Below are 23,389 nucleotides of genomic sequence, written 5' to 3'. Positions count from 1 at the left end.
CAAACAATCCTTAACTATCCTCTTCCTGACACAGTTAATCAACTGAGACGATTTTTAGGAATTGTTAACTTCTATAGGAGATCACTACCAAATTCAGCAACAACACAAAAAGCCCTGTATGACCTTTGCCCATCCCCTAAACGAAAGGACAAAAGCAAAATACAATGGAACCAAAGAGTCCTTCAACAGGTTGAAAACAGAACTGGCTAATGCTGCTCTGATTTACCATCAATCCTGCTGCAAATGGGGCTATTGAAAGGTGGCATCGCTCCTTAAAATCGGCTCTCAAAGCACAACTAACAGTAGACTGGGTTTGCAAACTTCCATCAGTTCTGCTTGGACTTCATTCAATCATAATACCAAAAATAGGAGTTTCACCTGCACAGCTTGTCTATGGAGAACCAATCACACTTCCTGTTGATTTCTTTGAAGACTCCAAGCTGCCAAATGACATCCCTAAATAACTCACTCGACTTCAAGACCATGTCTAATCAATTCGTCCTGTGCCATTTTGCCATCATCACAAACGATCAATTTTCATCCACCCTGATCTCATGACCTCATCTCATGTTTTTATTTGTCATGACGCCATAAGAAAGCCTCTTCAACAAACATATGAAGGGCCTTTCGAAGTTGTTTCAAGAGATGAAAAGCATTTTAACATATTATTGCCACAGGGTTAAGATACCCTTTCTATTTTCAGCTGAAACTAGCATTTATTCTTCAAAGTTATCTTCAGCCTACACAGTCTCAGACCGATGAAACAATGGAGTCAGATAATGCACTGGTGAAACAACCTGAAATAGACTCATCCCCAACAAGAACTAGAAACATCAAGACTCAACAGCTTTCAGCCCAACCTGGAGCTTCTGGACTTGTCACTGAACAAATAACCCCGCCACAGCAAACCTGCAGACTTAGCGAATTTCCATTTGCATGATTGGATTTACATGAAAATGTCTCCTTAAAAATATCACATTTATTCCCTATTTAAAGAGAATTAGTTTAATGAGTACTTAGGTTTGCAGCAACAGGGAGGGTAAAAAAGTTTTTTTTTTATGTAAAATGTTAAAAGGTACTGTAGTTTAGTAAGAAATTAATGTATTTTCCAAATTTGATCAAAATATGTTCATAAACAAGCAAACTACAACAGTTGACTTATTCTCCATAAGAATAACATGGGAATTTAATACCCCCGCTGCAGCAAACCTGCAGACTTAGCAAATTTCCATTTGCCTGATTGGATTTAAACTAAAATGTCTCCTTAAAAATATCACATTTATTCCCTATTTAAACAGAATTAGTTTAATGAGTACTTAGGTTTGCTGCAACAGGGAGGGTAAAAGTTTTTTTATGTAGAATATTTATAAAGGTACTGTGGTTTAGTAAGAAATTAATGTATTTTCCAACTTTTATCAAAATATGTTCATAAACAAGCAAACTACAACAGTTGACTTATTCTCCATAAGAATAACATGGGAATTTTAAAATTACAATTTTTTTGAATTTTCTCCGTAACAATTAGGCGCATAATAATGCTTCAATATACTAAATTATTTGTTTTTTTAAGCTCTACAATATGGTTTAAAAAGAAATTGTGAAATTTTGTGTTTTTAGGGTCAAAAATGGGAAAAACCTATTTTTACCCCATAAAACCCCCCATAAACCCCCGTTCCCATACATGCCGTCCGATCATGCTGGTTCGCGAACTCATTCAAGTTTATCCCGCCTTACACCTTCAAACCAAATTTTATCAAAATCGGACAAAAATTACTCAAGTTATCGTGCGGATGGACATATATATATATATATATATCTATATATAGATATATAAAAATTTGAACGAATGGTGTTTTTGGCCTCTGGGGACATCAAAATGAAAAAGTAAATCGGTCCCGGGCTTAGGTCTTACCATGAGACCTACGGTAATAGCTACTTCCCTATAGGGAAATTCGCTAAAATTAACATTTTTTTTAATTTTCTCAGTTAGGCGCATAATAATGCTTCAATATACTAAATTATTTGTTTTTTTAAGCTCTACAAAATGGTTTAGAAAGAAATTGTGAAATATTGCATTTTTAGAGTCAAAAATGGGAAAACCCTATTTTTACCCCATAAAACCCCACATAAACCCCCGTTAACATAGTCCGATCATGCTGGTTCGCGATCTCATTTAAGTTTATCTCGCCTTACACCTTCAAAGCAAATTTTATTCAAAAATTACTCAAGTTGTCGTTTGGATGGACACATATATATATAAAAATTTGAACGAATGGTGTTTTTGGCCTCTGGGGATATCAAAATGAAAAAGTAAATCGGTCCCGGGCCTAGGTCTTACCATGAGACCTACGGTAATAGCTACTTCCCCTATAGGGGAATTCGCTAAAAACCCGCTCTGAGACGATTACATAAATCCTCTGAGCGTGTTGTGAGGATCTCTTCCTAATACCTCTCATGAAACTTTGCGCTGTCACTGGGAGGGGAGTATGAAGCTGTACCTAACCATCTATCAGTATTCAATTGATTTTAATTTAAAACATATGTTAGCAATTGTAGTTAACTTAATATTTACTTTTTTTACTTTTTCTTTCTTTTGATGTTGTACTTTTTGTCCATTCTCTAAAATGTTAATTACATTAATTTACTTATCATTGTACATCACCACTAACCACAACACGATGCCAGTAGGTGAGACAATTGTCAGAAGATAACTGACTGGTATGAAATTATTAGCTTTATGTAAACACTTCAGGCCAATTGCCTTGTCAACTGCCCTTACAATTACCCTGAAAATAAGTCGTCTCTGGAAGTAGACTGAGGACAATGAGTAGGACAACTGGCTTTTGACAATAACGCAATCGTGTAATGACAATTGGCGAAGTCAACTGTCTCACCAACTGGCATCATGTAAACCCAGCTTTTTTGAGCTCCTTATCAACAAAAAGAACAACTACAATGTTAATAGTATTGCTTTATTGACATTAAATTTATTAAACACTATCTATTTTCAACACAGGCAATTTGTAATGATAAAATAAAATGTTCTTTTGAAAATAGGTACCTATGAATATTTATTTACCTATCTAAAATACAACTCAGTTGATTCTGTGGCCCGGCCCCGTTTATAAGACTTGTTGATTCCACTAATTTTACTATTAAAAGTTCACATTTTGTATAAGAAAATAGAAAGTACATCACAATCCGTAAGTAAACATTAACAATTCAACAAGTAAACAAAATAATAATTTGAAAACATGTTAGAAACAAAAATTTAAATAAAACATATGTTAACACCTCCTCCTCTATTTACTGTGCTGCGGCACTTTACGAAGAATCAGCTGATCAACATGTCTTTTAATTATTCACCTTATATCGAAAGGCAAAGGCAATTGGTCTGTCTGTTCCATCAATATAGCAGTGCGACAGAACGGCTCCCATGCATAGCGGCAAAGCATTAGTAGCTAAAACCAGTGGAAGGCTAGAATCAAAGTAAACCAAAACGTCGTCACTTGAAATACTTTCCTAAATCTTCAGAAAGCTCTGTTCACAAGATGAGTTCCATTTAAAAGTGTATTCGTTTCGTAGCAGCCGAAATCAAAGGATGTAGCGGTGTTGCCAAATTATTTATGAATTTGTTGTAATAATGCACAAGGCCTAGGAAAGTTCGGAGTTCAGTTATGTTTTCTGGTCTTCTACATTTTAAAATTATCTGTATCTTAGTATCTGACTTGTGTAATCCTATGCTATCGATCACATGACCTAAGTACTCAATTTTGGTCTGGAAAAACATACACTTTTCTCTATTTAGCCTCAAATCATTTAACTTAAATCGTTCAAACACCTATCCAGTCGGCAGCTGTTCCATGTTAGATCCTTCGACAATTACGTCGTCAAAGAAACATTGTACGGTACCGGTAAGTTATGTAATGTTTTGTCCATGAATCTCTGCCATAAAAAGGGTGCCACTTTTACTCCAAACATTAATCTGTTCACCTTAAACAGCCCTTTATGATTGCTGATTGTTTGCATGATGTAACTGTCTTCCCTCTCCATGTGCATTGTGCAAGTATGCGTTACCGATTTCAAGAGTAGCCTACAAAATATCCTTCCACAATGCATCTTTGACATGATATCATCAAAACGAGGTATAGGGTAGTGTTTGTCTTTGATGACTTTGTTCAGTCACCTTGTAATCAGCGCATATTCTGACTGAACCATTTGGTTTGACGACAGGGAAAATTGGTGTGCCCCAATCAGATGATTCGACTTGTGTGATTATACCATAAATTTCCAGTTGTTCAAGTTCGTTCTCTACTTTTTCTTGTAATGCATTAGCACGTGTCTCAGTTTGATATAAATTGGATGGGTTTTTTCTTTTACATTAAAACTACATAACAACAAAACCCGGCTTTGCCCGGGTAAAATTATACAATGTACAATAAGTGGTTATAGAGTTATTGTTTATGTTCTCTATTTTATTTTTTCTATATTTATATTGAGTTTTAATCAACTACTTGATTCCCGTTCGTAGGACGGGCCAACAGCTAGTTCTTTCTACTTACCATTTTACTCGTCGCCACTGTTGATTCCACTAATTTTACTAATAAAAGTTCACATTTTGTATAAGAAAATAGAAAGTAAGTTTTTATTAAATCACAATCTGTAAGTAAACATAAACAACTCAACAATAATAAATTGAACACATGTTAGAAATAAATTTTAATACAAAATATGTTAACAGTACCGATAAAGCTTACTAGTGTTGCATATAAGATACTAGCTGTAACCCGCGGGCTTTGCCCCGTTTAACTTCTTAATTTTCAAGATTATCTAGTTCGCATGGCTCAATTGTTCGCTACGCTCACTCACCTTTAGGCTGGAGCTCGTTCGCTACGCTCACTCACCTTGAGGTTGGAGCTCGTTCGCTGCGCTCACTTGCCTTCAGGTTAGCTCGTTCGCTACGCTAACTCGCCTCCAGGTTGAAGTTCGTTCGCTACGCTCACTCACCTTTTGGTTGCAAATTAGCTGTTGTCATAAATGTAAAAGAAATAATAGTGCTGCACCCTGTTGGTAATCCTTGTAACTTTAATGCTATTGAACATCATAGAACAGAACCAACTTGTTAAGTTGAAACAGCTGTTAAGATTCAATAATTCCATTTCTCATAAGGTTAACATAGGAAACTCCAGAGCCACTGGGGCGGAGCCCGAAAGGATTTTTGAAATAAGAATATGCCTATATGTTAATCGAGAATGTGAGCTATCATCATGCCAAATTTCAGCCCAATCCGACCAGTATTTTTTGCGTTCACTTGTCACAAACATACATCCATACATCCATACATCCATCCATCCAAACTTTCTCATTTATAATATTAGTAGGATTGCAGTGTTGAAAATATATATCCAACTAAAAAACGATCAACCATTCGGACAGTGAGACATTGTCTCAGAAAGGCAGCGAAGGGCTGCAGAAAGCCCAGTCTGCCCAACTGGTAGTTTTTTTTATTATTATTATAATTATTAAAAAAAAATTATTTTCACAGGCAAAGTTAGGGTCACAAGAGCCCTTTTAAACTTAACCTGTATACATTTCTGCAGATAATGCTACATAACAAGTTAATAAAATTGTTTTGTAGAAAATATTTCCGTAGAAAGTCTAAAACTTTATTGTCTGCAGAAAAATTCTCCATTCTACAAATGGTAACGCTACAAAACATCATGCATTACACAAACAAAAGCTGCAACGTCAATATTCCGAGCATTGATCGTGAAAAAGAACGCATAGAATGACCAAATTGACAAAGCGGTTCAATTAAATAACTTATTTATTTCAAAATATTCATTAAAATATCACACACACATGGTTCATTTACACGCAGCTTGGACAGCATATATAAGTCCGCAGAAAATTTTTGTATTTTTCCAAGTCCGTTGCAGAAAGTTTAAAAACGTTCTGCTTCAGGAATTAACGCTACAAACGGGAAGGAAAATGCGTACATGAAAATATACACATTATTTTAGTTTATTTCTTTATATATAAAAAAAAATCTTTATATCCACAATTAATAACATTAAATTAATACAAACTTGGTGAGAAATCACTTAAGTATTTGAAAATGAGGTCATTCAATCGATGAATGGTGTTCGTGACATAAGTGATTGCAAGGTAGGATGACATACTGATAGATGGACAAGGAAAGTATTACCTTGCATTATTTAGCATCCAGATGGCCACCTGAGACATGCACACAAGTCGTTAACCTGGACTTGTCAATACAGTACACTCTCTTAACCAACCAGCACACAAGAGATACATAAGTGATTGCAAGGTAGGATGACATACTGATAGATGGACAAGGAAAGTATTACCTTGCATTATTTAGCACCCAGATGGCCACCTTAGACATGCACACAAGTCGTTAACCTGGACTTGTCAATACAGTACACTCTCTTTTAACCAACCAGCACACAAGAGATACATAAGTGATTGCAAGGTAGGATGACATACTGATAGAAGGACAAGGAGAGTATTACTTGCTTTATTCAGCACCCAGATGGCCACCTGAGACATGCACACAAGTCGTTAACCTGGACTGGTCAATACTGTACACTCTCTTAACCAACCAGCACACAAGAGATACATAAGTGATTTCCTGGTAGGATGACATACTGATAGAAGGACAAGGAGAGTATTACTTGCTTTATTCAGCACCCAGATGGCCACCTGAGACATGCACACAAGTCGTTAACGTGGACTTGTCAATACAGTACACTCTCTTAACCAACCAGCACACAAGAGATACATAAGTGATTTCCTGGTAGGATGACATACTGATAGATGGACAAGGAGAGTATTACTTGCTTTATTCAGCACCCAGATGGCCACCTGAGACATGCACACAAGTCGTTAACCTAGACTTGTCAATACAGTACACTCTCTAAACCAACCAGCACACAAGAGATACAGAAGTGATTTCCTGGTAGGATGACATACTGATAGAAGGACAAGGAGAGTATTACTTGCTTTATTCAGCACCTAGATGGCCACCTGAGACATGCACACAAGTCGTTAACCTGGACTTGTCAATACTGTACACTCTCTTAACCAACCAGCACACAAGAGATACAGAAGTGATTTCCTGGTAGGATGACATACTGATAGAAGGACAAGGAGAGTATTACTTGCTTTATTCAGCACCCAGATGGCCACCTGAGACATGCACACAAGTCGTTAACCTGGACTTGTCAATACCGTACACTCTCTTAACCAACCAGCACACAAGAGATACAGAAGTGATTTCCTGGTAGGATGACATACCTACTGATAGAAGGACAAGGAGAGTATTACTTGCTTTATTCAGCACCCAGATGGCCACCTGAGACATGCACACAAGTCGTTAACGTGGACTTGTCAATACAGTACACTCTCTTAACCAACCAGCACACAAGAGATACATAAGTGATTTCCTGGTAGGATGACATACTGATAGAAGGACAAGGAGAGTATTACTTGCTTTATTCAGCACCCAGATGGCCACCTGAGACATGCACACAGGTCGTTAACCTGGACTTGTCAATACAGTACACTCTTTAAACCAACCAGCACACAAGAGATACAGAAGTGATTTCCTGGTAGGATGACATACTGATAGAAGGACAAGGAGAGTATTACTTGCTTTATTCAGCACCTAGATGGCCACCTGAGACATGCACACAAGTCGTTAACCTGGACTTGTCAATACTGTACACTCTCTTAACCAACCAGCACATAAGAGATACAGAAGTGATTTCCTGGTAGGATGACATACTGATAGAAGGACAAGGAGAGTATTACTTGCTTTATTCAGCACCCAGATGGCCACCTGAGACATGCACACAAGTCGTTAACCTGTACTTGTCAATACCGTACACTCTCTTAACCAACCAGCACACAAGAGATACAGAAGTGATTTCCTGGTAGGATGACATACCTACTGATAGAAGGACAAGGAGAGTATTACTTGCTTTATTCAGCACCCAGATGGCCACCTGAGACATGCACACAAGTCGTTAACCTGGACTTGTCAATACTGTACACTCTCTAAACCAACCAGCACACAAGAGATACATAAGTGATTGCAAGGTGATAGATGGACTAGAAGAGTCCTTGCATTATTCAGCACCCTGATGGCCACCTAAGACATGCAAACAAATCGTTAACCTGGACTTTTCAATACAGTACACACTCTCTTAACCAACCAGCACACAAGAGATTCATCCTATAAAAATTGAGTGGCCAGTGCACTTAATAAGCTGATCCGTGTCTAGTCCATTGGTATGTACGACATTGTTCTTCTTTGGTTCAACTTCGACCTCTTTCTAGTACTCTAAAAATTACATTGAGATTTATATGATTTTGTGGTTAAATGAAGTTATATGACAGAACTTCAATAATTATTAAAACCCAACAGGTTAAAAATGAACTTTTAGAAGTACGAAATGGTTGCGTTCATACTTAAACACAAAGGAGTGTAAGAGAATGTGATAAGAGTTTTCATCTTAAAAACAAAGCTAAGGATGGAGATCTCTCATACTGCTCAACCATCAATCAGTATCAACTAAATATGGTAACAAGGTTAGTGAACTTGGAATCTCGCCCTGATTAAAAATGTAAAATTTGAACATTAGCCTTATGGGTTGCCAAGTAACTAAGTTGGTTGAACAAAATAACAAGGAAAAAGTAAACAAAACACTTGTAGCATGTGTTTGTAACAAACTATTCACAGTATACTAGCAAATTACAAAATACAGTACAAAAGGGAAAACAGCAGTTTTATCTATTAAGCAAAGATTACAAAACACTAAAGATTTGATTGTTTATGGAAGTTCTAACTAAATGTATTTAAAAACTAGGGAAGAATATGGTTGCAATTTTAGGAATAGATAATTTTTGAGGTAACAAATTTATTGGTGGACCAGTAGGCCTATTGCACCTAGGGTACTGTGGGTGTTGCTGAAAAAACTAATTTGGTAACTATAAGTCTCAGCATTGGACTAATGGGGTTTTAGATCCGAAAATTACAGGATCAGAAATAAGTTTGATCATACCATTATAACAATAATTAGCATAAAACTATTACCGTATACTAAATCCAAATGAAAAAAGAGACAGAATCTTAATTTCTTCAGAAGTAGTAGCGCAAAAGTATAAAATTGTTGTCACTTGAAGCATTTGAAACTAATATGATTTTGTTTGAATCATACTTTTATCTGCTATCACCGGTAAGCGCAAAAGTCAAACAATGGGATTCAATGACTAGAGGGGAGAAACATTCTGTGCGAGGGTCACTTAAACTTAGACAAGATCATAAAAGTGTATCTTATTTTTGTTTAAAATTGGATACTTCTACAGAGTACAGCATTACAGTACAGAGTTGTTTCTTACGTATTTCGGCAATCAAATGTGTATGGTAGGATTATGTAATAAATTTTTTTTCGGTGTATGTTATATGTTCGGAAATAATAAAATGTGTCTGTTTACGATATTGTTTTAACGATTAAATCCAATCAACCACAACCGAGCAAGTCTTGGTCCCTTGGTACTGTTATTTAAATAGGAAATAGATCTGACAATTTTAAGGGAATATTTTGGAAGAAATCCAGCCAGGTAAATGGAAATTCGCTTAGTCTGCAGCTTTGCTGCGGCGGTGGTATTATGTATTGCTTTGTAGGCTAACAATAAAGTTGGGTTTTGTAAGCGAGTGCTGAGTTTTATTCCTGAGCTACATCTCCCAAAGTAACTGTGAGTGATAAAAAAAAAACACCATTGGATGTTTTCCTTTTAACTATGCAATTCAGTAGTAAGCTAATAACAAATTGTTAACAAACACAAGTTATCTTGCCAATCAATGGTCTACGTAAAACCCTTAGTCTCTACCTATTGTATGAAAAGGTTTAAACACAAACCTTTCAATTTATCAACTTCTAACGAATATTATTCAAACAAACAACATGGAATATTGTTTTTAAAAATTTCAATATTTTTGTCACACTGGACAAAGATGAATCCATGGCTAATCCGTCTTCTTGCAGATAATTTTTTCCATTAAATAAATAATTTTGTTCTAAAGTTTTTTTTTAGAAGATGTAGTTCTCAAACTAGTTTCAGAATAAAATTATTTCAGTTTTAATGGAAAATATTATCTGCAGGAAGACGGATTTGTCATGGGGTTACCTTTGTCCAGTGTGCTCTCCAAAATGTGTCTAATAGTTTAAAAAATGAAAACATCCTCTTTACTAGCAACAAATTTTCAAAGAAAATCAAATTTTATTAAAGATATGTTGACAACACCCTCTTTCTTTTGAATGGAAACTCTAGACAGTCTATACATCTGCAAATTCTTAATAATCATTTGAACAATATTTCACAGAAAATAAAATTCACACTTGAAGTTGAGAATAACAATTCAATAAATTTTCTATACCTAACTCTGACCAAAAATAACAATACCATTGAATACAAAATCTATAGAAAGTCTACAACCACAGATCATACTATCCATGTTACCTCCAATCATCCACATTCACACAAGATGGCCGCTTACAATACCTAGTTGTGTTAACCGCCTTTTAATAATAACTATGTCTCAGGCAGCTTAACCCAGAAAATGAAACGTTTAATTCATAGCTGTAAACAATGGCTATCAATATCATCGACAACATAATTGATAAACAAAATAACCAAAAACAATTACAAAAACAGATCAAAACTTCGTCTCCCTAGAATTTGACAGCTGCTTACATTACACCTTAAAAAATGAGCTAAAGAAACACAACATAACATTGACCAGCAAAACTTCAAGCAAATTAGAATGCCAATTAAATTCACGTACATCAAAATTGACAGTAGGCCTATCCAATAGCTTAGAGAGCACAGGAGTTTATTACAAATTATCCTGCAGCGACTGTCCAAAAATATATATCGAACAAACAGGTAGTTCTTTCAAGAAAAGGTTTAAAGAACACCTTCCTGAGGGCCATGTCATACGAGCGCTATTGCCGTCGCGCAGATGCCGTCGCGCAGATGCCGTCGAGATAGCGCCGGAAAAAGTACATTTCATGCGTGACGGCAAATGCGTCGCGTTGATGCCGTCCCGCCAACGCCAGGTGCCTGTCATATGTAGCGTCTTCCGGGCGCATTTGCCGTCGCGGCAATTATGTTATTACCTAGATGGACACCATCCAGTTAGGTTGTATAAGCTTTTTGCACATTTTAGATACATAGAGGAGTATTATCGGAAGAATCCAAGACAATGGGGAACCCATCCTGTGCTTTCTTCTCGTTTGTCGACAGCACAGATTCATCTGATGTTCCAGGAACACAGGAAGTATGAAGATAAATTTTTTAGTTACTATCGAATGTCGGTTGCTTCTTTTGACAAACTCCTTAGTGCCGTGTGTGAGAGGTGGCAGTTTTTCAACTAAATAAATAAATTTTTCCGTATCAAATATCGCAATGATCACTCCAAAGGTGTTCCAGTTGTTCTGACAGTGCTCACGCAGCCAATGCGTCCTGCTGGCGCTTGCGCTCCGTATGACAGGGTCCGTGCGTCACGTGCGCCTTGCCGCTAGCGCAACTGTCCGCATTGGCTGCGCTCAGCGTCCGGCTAACGCGGACTCGCCGACGGCATTAGCGTCCGTATGACATGCTCCATAAGAACCCCGTTGCCGGGTTGGAGCGACTTTAACGCGACGGCATCTGCACGACAGCAATAGCGCTCGTATGACATGGCCCTAAGCCTAAATTGAAAACACAAGACAAGAGTTTGCAGAACACCTGATTAATGAAAACCACAATAATAATGGCTGTAGTGATAGCATGGATATTTCACATAAATGTACCAGACTCCTTAATGAACGTCCTTAAAAAATATGATATCTACAAAGCTACAAAGAAATATCCCAATGGCATTTTAAATTAAAAGTTAAATTTTGGCCGAAATATAATATTTGATAGGATTGAGGACATTGATAACAAAGGCGCTCATAACCAGCTGTTTCACCCCCTCCAAGGTCAATGTCTCCAGACGGACGTTGGGTAATTGAGTCGTGACCGTTAACGTGCGTGGGTGTTATGGCCGGTTGCGCATCATTCTATGTTAATCAAATCCGTGTTTTTCATGTGTGTTAAATCTATACTATTATAAAGAAGAGGTGGTGTCTGTGTGTGTGTTTGTATGAGCTAATCTCAAAAACTACTGGTCGGATCGGGCTGAAATTTGGCATGATGATAGCTCACATTCCCGATTAACATATAGGCATATTTTTATCCCAAAAATCCTTCGGGGCTCCGCCCCAGTGGCTCTGGAGTTTCCCATGTTAACCTTATGAGAAATGGAATTAATGAATCTTAACAGCTGTTTCAATTAAACAAGTTGGTTCTGTTCTATGATGTTCAATAGCATTAAAAGTTACAAGGATTACCAACAGGGTGCAGCACTAGCACTATTATTTCTTTTACATTTATGACAACAGCAAAAGGTGAGTGAGCGTAGCGAACGAACTTCAACCTGGAGGCGAGTGAGCGTAGCGAACGAGCTAACCTGAAGGCAAGTGAGCGTAGCGAACGAGCTAACCTGAAGGAAAGTGAGCGCAGCGAACGAGCTCCAACCTAAAGGTGAGTGAGCGTAGCGAACGAACTTCAAAAAGAACCGAAATTTCTTAAACCATGTCCTCACTCATAACTGCTATAAGCATTTGATACTTATATGCCAACCCCGTACGAAGGACGGGTACTCTGCTAGTTTGTAAATATTGATTACGGCATTGTGTTAACATTCATGTGTGACAACATTGGCTTAATAATAAAACAACTGCTTCGAAACTAGTCGCCCGAGACTGCAAAAGGATTGACGACATAAGGTACGTAAACCTATTTATTTTGTCATAAATCAATCCTGAAAGCAATGCTGAATAAAGTACGGCCATTACCTCTCTAATCGGGTCACTCAGGTGGACCTTTAGATACGCAGTACTCGGGGGAACATTGTGGACCTTTAGATACGCAGTACTCGGGGGAACATTATAGATGTTAGTGATAAAAACCAAAAAACCAACCAAACCATTGTTGATTGCAAGAAGAGTGTGACCGACAGGTTGAAAGCATTCTATAGCTAGACTGAGCGTAAACGATATGACCCCAATGGAGGAGGAAAGTCTACTGAAATCTGACGATGACGGCAAGCTCGCAGAAACCAGGGAGGAACCGAAAAAAAACGACTTTCCAGGGGCAAGATGCGAAGACAGAGGATAGCGGATGCCTTAAACAAGAGCGTAAAGATGATATCCAGAAAGGAGAGGAGGCTGGCATGGGCTGTTAAGCACCTGAAACTTGCTCCCAGCGAAGCCGGTTCCTCTCTTAACCAGGATGCTGGGAAAAAGCAGAGCGAGGGCGGCACCCCCAAAGCTGACCCTACTGAAGCTTCCAGGAAGACAGGAGGAAAGAGGGGGGCGAGAGCACCTGACACCTGAAGATACAGGGGCAAGAAGAAGACGAGAACGAAAGAGGGAGAGGGGTCGGCTGTTTCACAGAGGGCCTATTCGGAGAAACTATCCGTGGAGAAGATGGTCATCACCAGATCTGAACACCCGGACATGGAGCTGACGGAGGCAGAAGCCAACAAAATCAAGGGGGAGCTGTCCAGGCATGCCATTCGTGGCAAAGACGTCAGGATAAGCAGCTGCCATATAGAAGGCAGAGCCATGGTGGTTGGTGCTAACCCAGCCACAAAGGATTGGCTGGTCAAGCAAGCTCCTGAGCTGAGTGCCTTCGAGGGAATCTTGTTCCAGCTTGCCCCAGCCAGAAACCTAATGAAAGCTGTGAAGGTCTCAATGTTTGTTCCAACCTTAACGGGGGCGACGTGTGCGATAGTGGAAGATGCCGTTGGGCTGAATAGGAAGACCCTGTGGAAAGTGGTTGGCTTCATCAGTGGCCACTGGGTATTCTGCGGACATTGTACACAAGATGGGAATTCAAGTTGAAAGCCTCTCCTTATGTAGAAAATCTGGTGAGGAGGAGGAGACAGCCTTCCACGTGATATTTATGTACCCAGCCCTGCAAGGTCTGCGTGTGAGATCCCTTGGCCTATTGACCGGAGATCAAAGGGAAGAACAGGTAATCATAGTCAAAAGGATCTCATGGTTCACTAAGAATCTAGGATTTGACGGAGAATGAGGACGTGTGAATGAGGGTGCACAATAAGCGGTTTCAGCTTTGATGCAATCCCATGGTCTACTTATAAGCCTGGCGCTCTGTTTAATAAAAGGAAATCTGTTCCATTACAAAACATTCTAAACTAAAAAAAAATATTTTTTGTCATTTCAATAATTTTACAAAGAATTGAACAATTTTGCATTTACAAGAACTAAAGCTGAAAAAATAAACTATCAGAGCCTATTTACTTTTATTTAAGTGGCCTATTAGGCCTACTGGTAATCCAGGTAACCCGAATACCATCCAGTTAATAAGTTACCTAACTGTACAAAAACTGCAACAAAAGTGTATATGAATAAAGAGAAGTTTAGTTAGGGTCATTAGCCTAGTTCCAAATAGGCTAGTTTATTCAGTCAAAGTGGTGTCAGTGTTTTATAATCAGGAAAAAGGAAGCTTTGAAAAGAGCTGACACTTATATCAACACCATACAACTAGAGAGTATAACGTAACAATAGGCTACTTGTTTGCATTTTATGCGTGTTTAAACCAAGTTAACTTTATTCAAAAAGGGCTAAAATGAAATTGGACATGACAGTCAAAAAGATACACAAATCAGAAACTGTACCGGTATTAAATAATTTGGCCATTTTTATTAAGGATGATACAAGCCTAGTAGGCCTACAATTTTGGTCGCTTTATCTAAAAAACAATTTGGTTTCATAGTTTGTTTTTCAAACAGAGGATTTGATATTAGTGGGTCCAGCAGAAAAAAAATCATCTAATTACTGCAGTAGGGTGAAGGATAAAAGGAGTGACGGTTAATCGGTGGTAGGTCAGTGGTGGCCCTAGAGATTGCGGGGCCCAAGGCTAAGTTCAATAGCGGGCCTCTCTTAAGTTAATACCTGAAATACGGCTGTGCGAATCCCCTGAAAAACACAGGGCCCTAGGCACCGCCTTGTTCGCCTTTATGTACCTACTTTATGTACCTTTATGCCACCTCTGATCGAAGTTCTACTGACTGATAAACAAGTCAATACATTCAATAGTTTTAAAGGTGAGACGTGCTTACTTAATGAAATTTGGGCCTACATTTACGATTAAATGACCATTAAATACCCCTGCCGCAGCAAACCTGCCGACTAAGCGAATTTCCATTTGTCTGAATTGATTTTCAATTAAATATATTTTAATAACATTAGGTTTAACGAGTACCTAGGTTTGCTGCTATACAAGGAAACTAATAAAATGTGTTTTTTAGTAAAATATTGATAGCTTAGTACAAAATAAATAAATTTGCCAAGTTTGATCAAAATATAATTCATAAACAAGCAAACTACAACATTTGACATAATTCTCCATAAGAATAACATGGAAATTTTAAATTTTAAATTTTTTTAATTTTCTCCATTACTAATAATCGAACAAAAATAATTTTATATACTAAATTATTTGTTTTTTTAAGCTCTTTAAAAAGGTCTAAAGAGAAATTGGGAAATTTTGTGTTTTGAGGGTCAAAATTAAGAAAAACCAATTTTTACCCCATAAAACCTCCCGTAAAGCCCCGTTCCCATGGTCCGATCATGCTGGTTCACAAACTCATTCAAGTTTATCCCGCTTTACACCTTTAAACCAAATTTCATCAAAATTGGACAAAAATTACTCAAGTTATCGCGTTCACGGACGTATATATATATATATATATATATAAATCTACCTATATATATATATACATAGGCCTATATAAAAATTTAAACGAATGGTGTTTGGCCTCTGGAGACATCAAAATGAAAAAGTAAATCGTTCCCAGGTCTAGGTCTTACCGTGCCACCTACGGTAATAGCTACTTCCCTATAGGGAAATTCGCTAAAAGACTGATTTCATAGAAAGTAAAGTTATTAAATTTACATGTGAACACTTATCTTAGAAGTCTAGAGGGGAAATCCAGCGGTTCTAATCCAAAATATAGCTTAGGCCTTTTATCTTGTAAGCCTACACTAAACATACTCTAGATAGGGACTGCACCTTAGTTATAATTCACAAAGTAATAATTTGGGGAGAAAAAACGTTTATCCAATGGCCAGTTATTTACTTAGTGATAAAAAAAGATTTAAAAAGTCATGAACAAAAAACAATAGCTTTAGGCTGATGATATTAGCCTAAAAAGATTTGAGAGAATTTTCAAGTTAATCAAAGAACAGTATAGCCTATATACTGTTGAGTGTTGATAAATCGTGGCCAAAGTAAAAATAGACTCTTAACATAATACGGTATGTGCGTAAGTTAACCCTCCGAGTGTTATGTGTCGTAAAAGCGACTCATAACACATCCGCTGTATAGTGTTATGTGTGGCTTTTGCGACTCACAAACACTATTTACGGCGACGGCTCTGGGACTGACTGAATCGGATTGAAGTGGATCTAGTTAAGTATAGTTTTTTCAGCAGATTCAGAGCTTTCTCCTGATGTCTTTTTCTATACGCTTTTCATTTTAGTTCCGAAAATATTGTAGCAGACAGCTGACGTGCGTATTTGTAAATAGCTTGGTTAACCTCGCACCGATGACTGATGTGTTTTATTACGTTTATCATGGTTTTAGTGTTAAAAATCAAAAGTAGTGATATAGGCTATGTGGTGCATTATAAGAAGATTTAAGTGATTTTGAAGGGCTGGTTGATGATCCTGAAGAAGTATGTAGTGATATTGATGTAAATTAGCCAGATTCCTAGCTATGGTTAGGCTATGCATTCTTAGCTAAACGCTATGTACCGAAATCTGTTTTTTGCCCATAACTTATTTATTTGCAAACCTAACTTACTTCCTTATATTATTATATTTTTGGAATCCTCATAAAATTCTGAACAAAGTGGCTATTTTAAAATATTTGTAGGCCTATAAATTAGGCTGCACTTTACTTGACGTCCTACACTCATTCGAATGAAAATATCGATCGATATATCGATTAATCGATTGCTTCATTCGATATATCGTTTGGTTAGTTAGGTAAGGTTAACCTAACTTAACTAACCAAACGATATATTGAATGAAACAATCGAATGAAAATATCGAATCGAAAAAAAACAATCGAATGAGTGTAGGACGTCAAGTAAAGTGCAGCCATAAATTATAACAATTTATTGAGCGCAAACATAAATTTTTTCATTTATTTTATAATTTTTGAGAAATGTTAACCCCACAAAAATTGTTGAACATTTTTTCGTAATGTTTTATATGTCACATTGAAGCCCATAATTTTCCAAACAAAATGATATATAAAACAGTATACTTTACTTTGTTTTTAAGTTTCTAAGATACATTTTAATAAAACCCTGCGATTTCGCAATAAATGGGTGAACATTAAGACCAAAACTAGAGACACTTGGAGGGTTAAAACACAAATTAAGCTAGGAGGGGCCTCCACTAAATAGGTTAAGTGAAGTTGAAAGGTTGGCCTACGAAATTAATTGTTAGTTGGAAGATATATCCTTTAAGGATTCATAATAATAGACAGAGAATTGTTTTATGTAGCTAAAGGGACTTACATCGGTACTGGAGAGTCAGTGTCAGATTCCCTCTTCGGTTCACTGTAAACTTCAATAATAACATCGTGTGTATTTGGATCGATTGAAACATATGACATGCTTCAAAAAGCACCACTTCACATCATTTTAAATTTGGATTATGAAACTGGTAGAAAAAACTAGACAACTTGAACTTACAAATAAACTAAAATCACTATCACTGTTTTAGGTTAACCGGCAGTGTACAGCAGAACAGCTGATCGTACGAAAACAAACGTGACATTGGCATCATTGTTGCATGGAGTAGAGCGAATTGATTCAGTCCAGTGAAACTGCTGAAACTGAAACCTGAAACCAAACCCTACTGTCAGGGAGCCTCAAACCGTCGGCATGCCTGCAATAAGCTACAAGTGCGGTGATGTGAAATTGGGTCAGTTTGTCAGGCAATGTCTGAAACTAGTTAAGTACGTAATACCTGTAATACCTATAATTGGACGTAATTACCTAAACGTGCAGACTCATTTTGTGCTTTAAAAAAATACTTCGCAAAAGTAAATTAATCATAAATATGATTTGTACAAAAACTGGGATTATAAAAAAAGGTTTAAATTAATGTCGGACCACTTCATTTCTGGTTATATTGAAACTTCTGATAAGTTCAACACATGAAGCTACCTACAGTAGCTGAACATGTGTAACTTTAAATATTTATTTTAAGGTCACCAACTATGACACTGACGATCGATCATCCGATCATCGATCGATCAACTGCACAATCCGCCGAATCCGCGCCGACAAGAGCTCCAGCACACCACTGAGCAATCTTATCAACCGCATTCCTATGGTCTCTGAGGGGGTTGTTTGTTATGAAACACAGTTATACAACGTTTTCTGATGTCCGCCCACATCAGCAAGGGCTCGTATTATGCACATGATTCAAATAGTTTGATGTGGACAAAATTCCTGTTATCAGAATAATTATTATTTAAAATAACTAGCTGTTACCCACGGGCTTCGTCCCGTTTGACTTCATAAGTATTAATAAAACCAAAACTAAAGATTCATGTGTAATCTTTCATTAAGTTATTGATTGGTTAAGTTAAGCTGAAATTAAACAAAACAAAATACAGTATATCAATTATTTAAGATGGGTACGCCACGATGTGTGTATTTTAACCCAAATATGAGTGAAGGATGAGGGGCGCGATCTTGTAGTCTTGTTAGTGACTAAGGCCGAGTTATTCATAAGCGTCTAGGCCATGGTGGAAGTAAATATTTACTTCCACCATGGATCAGATCGGAAACCCCCCACCACCGCTCCGTGCCGATGGCGTGACGTCAACCACTACCGCAACGATACGGAGCCAAGTCATTAGACTTGGTGGTGTAGTGGATAGCGAGTCGGGCTGATACCCGAAAGGTGCCGGTTTCGTAACCCGCTGGTAGCTCTAACTTTTTGTCAAAAATTTTTTTTATCTCAGCAAGTTTGGTTAGGTTATGAGTTTAATTTTATAATTAAAAAATTTAATTTGAGAAATTTATAATTTTATTTTTAGAACAGAACTATTTTTTTCGATCAGTAAACCTTTATTAGAGTTTGTCATTATCAGCAAGTTTGGTTAGGTTATGACAGTTAAATTATTTTTAATTTAAATTTAACCTACAAACGATACGTTTTGACAGGGACAGTGATAGAGATAACAATTTTCCGCGAACAGTTAGGCTATGCTGATGCGCCGGTTAATTCGGAAGCGTACGACATGGTGCGGTGGTGGGGGGTGTTCTGATCCAATCCACGATCCTCGGAGTTGCACTGGCTGCATAGACGCTTGTGACATATTCCTTAGACACAGCTGTTAATTAATAGCCCATACAGCTAATGGTAACTAAGGGACCTACAGTTTATAGTGGAATCCGAACCACATTTTTCCTTGTAATTAACGAAATGGTCTAATTATCAGGATAGTACCATAGATAAAACATACTCCCTTAGTTGGTTAGTCTATGATAGTACTGCGGATAGTCGTAGTACTCACTAGTGCGGTTAATCCACACCAGGGAGCATCGCATCCACAGTGCATGCCTATAAATATCCACAATTCGTAATATAAACAAATAATCTCAACTGATTTTAATAAGGTAATAAATTGAAAGAATAACAAATACAGCTGAGGTATTTTTTGAGCGGAGCGAGCGAAGCGAGCGAAGCTCTTATACGTCGACTTTTATGCATTTCGTAATACGCAAACTCCTCCTAGACGGCTGAATCAATCGTTTTCAAATTTTGCATGGTGATAAAGACCATATCGGTGAGTGCCAACATCTATATAGCGTCAAAAAAAGTCTCTCAGGAATCCGTAGAAAAATGAAACTGAAAATTACATTTTTTTAACATTAGTCTTATGGGTTGCTAGGTAACCATGTTGGCTGAATTAAATAACAAGTAAAAAGTAAACAAAAGATTTGAAGTTTTAGCATGTGCTCATAATAAGCCAACTACCCACAGTATACTAGGAAATTACAAATACAGTACAAAAGGAAAAACATCACTTGTTAATATTGAGCAAAGATTATACTTAAGATTACTCGATATATTGTAGTCAAGGGTAGCAGTGCGAAGTCTAGGATCTGTTTATGACGAATACATTGAGGTATCTGCAATCCTAAAATGCTATAGGAAGGGAAGGAAACAGGTTCGTGACGTAGGAAGTAGTGAAGGAAGTAGTATAGGCAATCATAAAATGCTATGGGAATAGAGGGAAACAGGTCCGTGACGTAGGAAGTGATGAAGGAAGTAGTAAATGCGAGCAGTCCGGAGTTTGGGGACTGTTTATGACGATAAGATTAGGGTATCTGCAATCCTAAAATGCTATGGGAAGGGAGGAAAACAGGTCCGCGACGTAGGAAGTGGTGAAGGAAGTAGTCAAGGCGAGTAGTCCGGAGTGCGGGAACTGTTTATGACGATTAGAATAAGGTATCTGCAATCTTTAAGTGCAATAGGAAGGGAGGGAAACAGGTCCGCGACGTAGGAAGTGGTGAAGGAAGTAGTCAAGGCGAGCTGTCAGGAGTGAGGGAACTGTTTATGGCGATTAGATAAGGGTATGGGCAATCCTAAAATGCTATGGGAAGGGAGGGAAACAGGTCCGTGACGTAAGAAGTGGTGAAGGAAGTAGTCAAGGCGAGCTGTCTGGAGCGTGGGAACTGTTTATGATGATTAGATTAAGGTATTTGCAATCCTAAAATGCTATGGAAAGGGAGGAAAATAGGTTCGCGACGTAGGAAGTGGTGAAGGAAGTAGTCTAGGCGAGTTGTCCGGAGTGTTTGAAATGTTTATGACAATTAGATTATGGTATCAGCAAACCTAAAATGCTACGGGAAGGGAGGAAAACAGGTCCGCAACGTAGGAAGTGATGAAGGAAGTAGTCAAGGTGAGCTGTCCGGAGTGTGGGAACTGTTTATGACGATTAGATTAAGGTATTTGCAATCCTAATACTATGGGAAGGGAGGAAAACAGGTCCGCGACGTAGGAAGTGGTGAAGGAAGTAGTCAAGGCGAGTAGTCGGGAGTGTGGGAACTGTTTATGACGATTAGATTAAGGTATCTGCAATCTTTAAATGCAATGGAATGGAGGGAAACAGATCCATGACGTAGGAAATTGTGTGGATTTATGCATCTCCAATACTACGGTGCTTTCAGAGTGAACTAATGATTTTCCCCGAGCAAAGCTCGGTCCCCAGGCTATAATCAAATGACGACACTAGCTTGAGGTTCGTGACGTATGAAGAGGTTAAGGAAGTAGTAAAGGTGAACAGTCTGGAGTATGGAAACTGTTTATGACGATTAGATTAAGGTCACAACGTTCCTAAAATGCTACGGAAAGGGAGGGAAACAGGTCCGCGATGTGGGAAGTGGCGAAGGAAGTAGTAAAGGCGAGCTGTTCGGAGTGTGGGATCTGTTTATGACGATTAGATTCAGGTATCTGCAATCTTAAAATGCTATGGGAAGAGAGGGAAACAGATCCGCGACGTAGAAACAGGTGAAAGAAGTAGTAAGGTGAGCAGTGTGGAGTGTGGGAACTGGAAACCGTTTGTAGCAGTTTTAATGTATCTGCAATGCTGAAATGCTATGAGAAGGGATGGAAGCATGCCCAAGACATAGGAAATTGTGAAAGAAGTAGTAAAGTCTAGCAGTACGGACAGTGGGGATGTTTGTTGCAATTAGATTAACGTATCTAAAATACTAAAATGCTATGGAAAGCGATGAATACAGGTCCACGACGTAAGTGGTGAAGGAAGTAGTAAAAGCTGGCAGTGCAGAGTGGGGGAACCGTTTGAGCAGATGGATAAATGAATTTGTAATACTTAAATGCTATGAGAAAGGAAGGAAACAGGCCAATGACGTAGTAAATGGTGAAGGAAGTAGTAAGGCTAACAGCGCAGAGTGTGGGAACTGTCTTTGGCAATTAAATTAATGTATCTGCAATCCTAAAATGCTATGGGAAGAGAGGGAAACAGGTCCACGACGTAGGGTGTGGTGAAGGCAGTAGTAAAGGTGAGCAGTGTTGAGTTTGGGAATGGATTAATGTATCTGCAATGCTAAAATGCTACGGGAAGAGACTGTAGACTGTAATATGTTAAAATGATTACGAAGCACAAATCGATACATATTTTCGATACATGCAATCGTTTACAATCGAAATTTACAACTGAGTTGACAACAGCTGATTTTTACTCCATAGAGGCTAAAAACGATTTTTACTCCCTAAATATTAAAAATGCTACTTTAGACCCGCAGCGCATGCATGAAAAAATACTGTTTTTACTGCAGTAAGACAAAAACAATATAATATGAACCCTTGATGACTCCGCTCAATTTTGTGGATGCCTCTGCGAACGCCACCTAGTAACATTAGGTATAGGAAAGTTCCCTTTAGAAAGGAATTACGACCTTAAAGGGCAATTTATGAAATATTGGATAGTATTGTGCAAGGTCTCTCGTATGACTATCATTTTAAGTATATGGTTTATGGGGGTGTGACTTTTAGTTTTCTCAAAAGTTCATGGGTACTTTGGAATTATGGATGTTCCTTTGGTTGAGCCTCTTCCACAAAGCTATATTAGATAATGGGTGTGTGTGTGTGTAATTTATTAGTTTTGTTCTCCAGAGGAAAAATTGAAGAAATTATATATTACTTTTAATTATTGATATGGTAAATCCATCCTAACGATACTTCATGCTAGTCCTAGACGGTGACGCCATTTTCACATAAATAAAATCCATTACTGATTTGCAGGATTTAAACACGATTTCTGGCTACGCAGCCCTAGGCTCTACCACTAGACCAGCTCGGTCCCCAATTAATTTATATTATTGAATTGCTGATAACAAAACACTTGCTCATCAGCTACCGTAGTTATTCACTTAGGGGAGGTAGTTTAATCATTATCAAATCAAATAAGATAAGAGGTAAGAATGGGTAATCCATGCTAGTATACTTAAAATAAAGTATACCTACTTTACTAGTATGAAGTAAAGGATAAATGTATATATTTTTACTAACTATAAGGATGGAAATTATAGGCCTACTACACACAACGCCTATATAGGTAGGCCTATTCCAATAACCATACTAACCTACTATTTGAATATTTGGTTGATCTAGATGATGGGCTTCCATTA

At 37.8% G+C, this 23,389-nt stretch overlaps 1 protein-coding gene across 7 annotated transcripts in view; it reads right to left on the bottom strand.

Moving 5' to 3' along the window:
• The window catches only part of LOC128987600 (phosphatidylcholine:ceramide cholinephosphotransferase 1-like), a 156,368-nt gene that overhangs the window by 119,712 nt on the left and 13,267 nt on the right, over positions 1-23,389 (bottom strand). The window contains exon 1 of one of the 7 annotated variants that reach the window (XM_054408538.1): positions 17,732-17,955. The exons of the other annotated variants lie outside the window; for them this stretch is intronic. Within the exon in view, the coding sequence (XP_054264513.1) occupies positions 17,732-17,829 (98 nt within the window). The 5' untranslated portion in view covers positions 17,830-17,955. Of the gene's footprint in view, positions 1-17,731; positions 17,956-23,389 lie in introns of those variants that run through there. 7 annotated transcript variants of the gene reach the window in all.

This window comes from Macrosteles quadrilineatus, unplaced genomic scaffold (genome assembly GCF_028750875.1).
Source record: "Macrosteles quadrilineatus isolate MER2022 unplaced genomic scaffold, UCM_ALF_1.0 Scaffold_2__2_contigs__length_208266976, whole genome shotgun sequence".
Classification (NCBI taxonomy): Eukaryota; Metazoa; Arthropoda; class Insecta; order Hemiptera; family Cicadellidae; genus Macrosteles; species Macrosteles quadrilineatus.
Note: the sequence above shows the minus strand (reverse complement) of the source record. Positions and strands in the feature narration are given on the sequence as shown.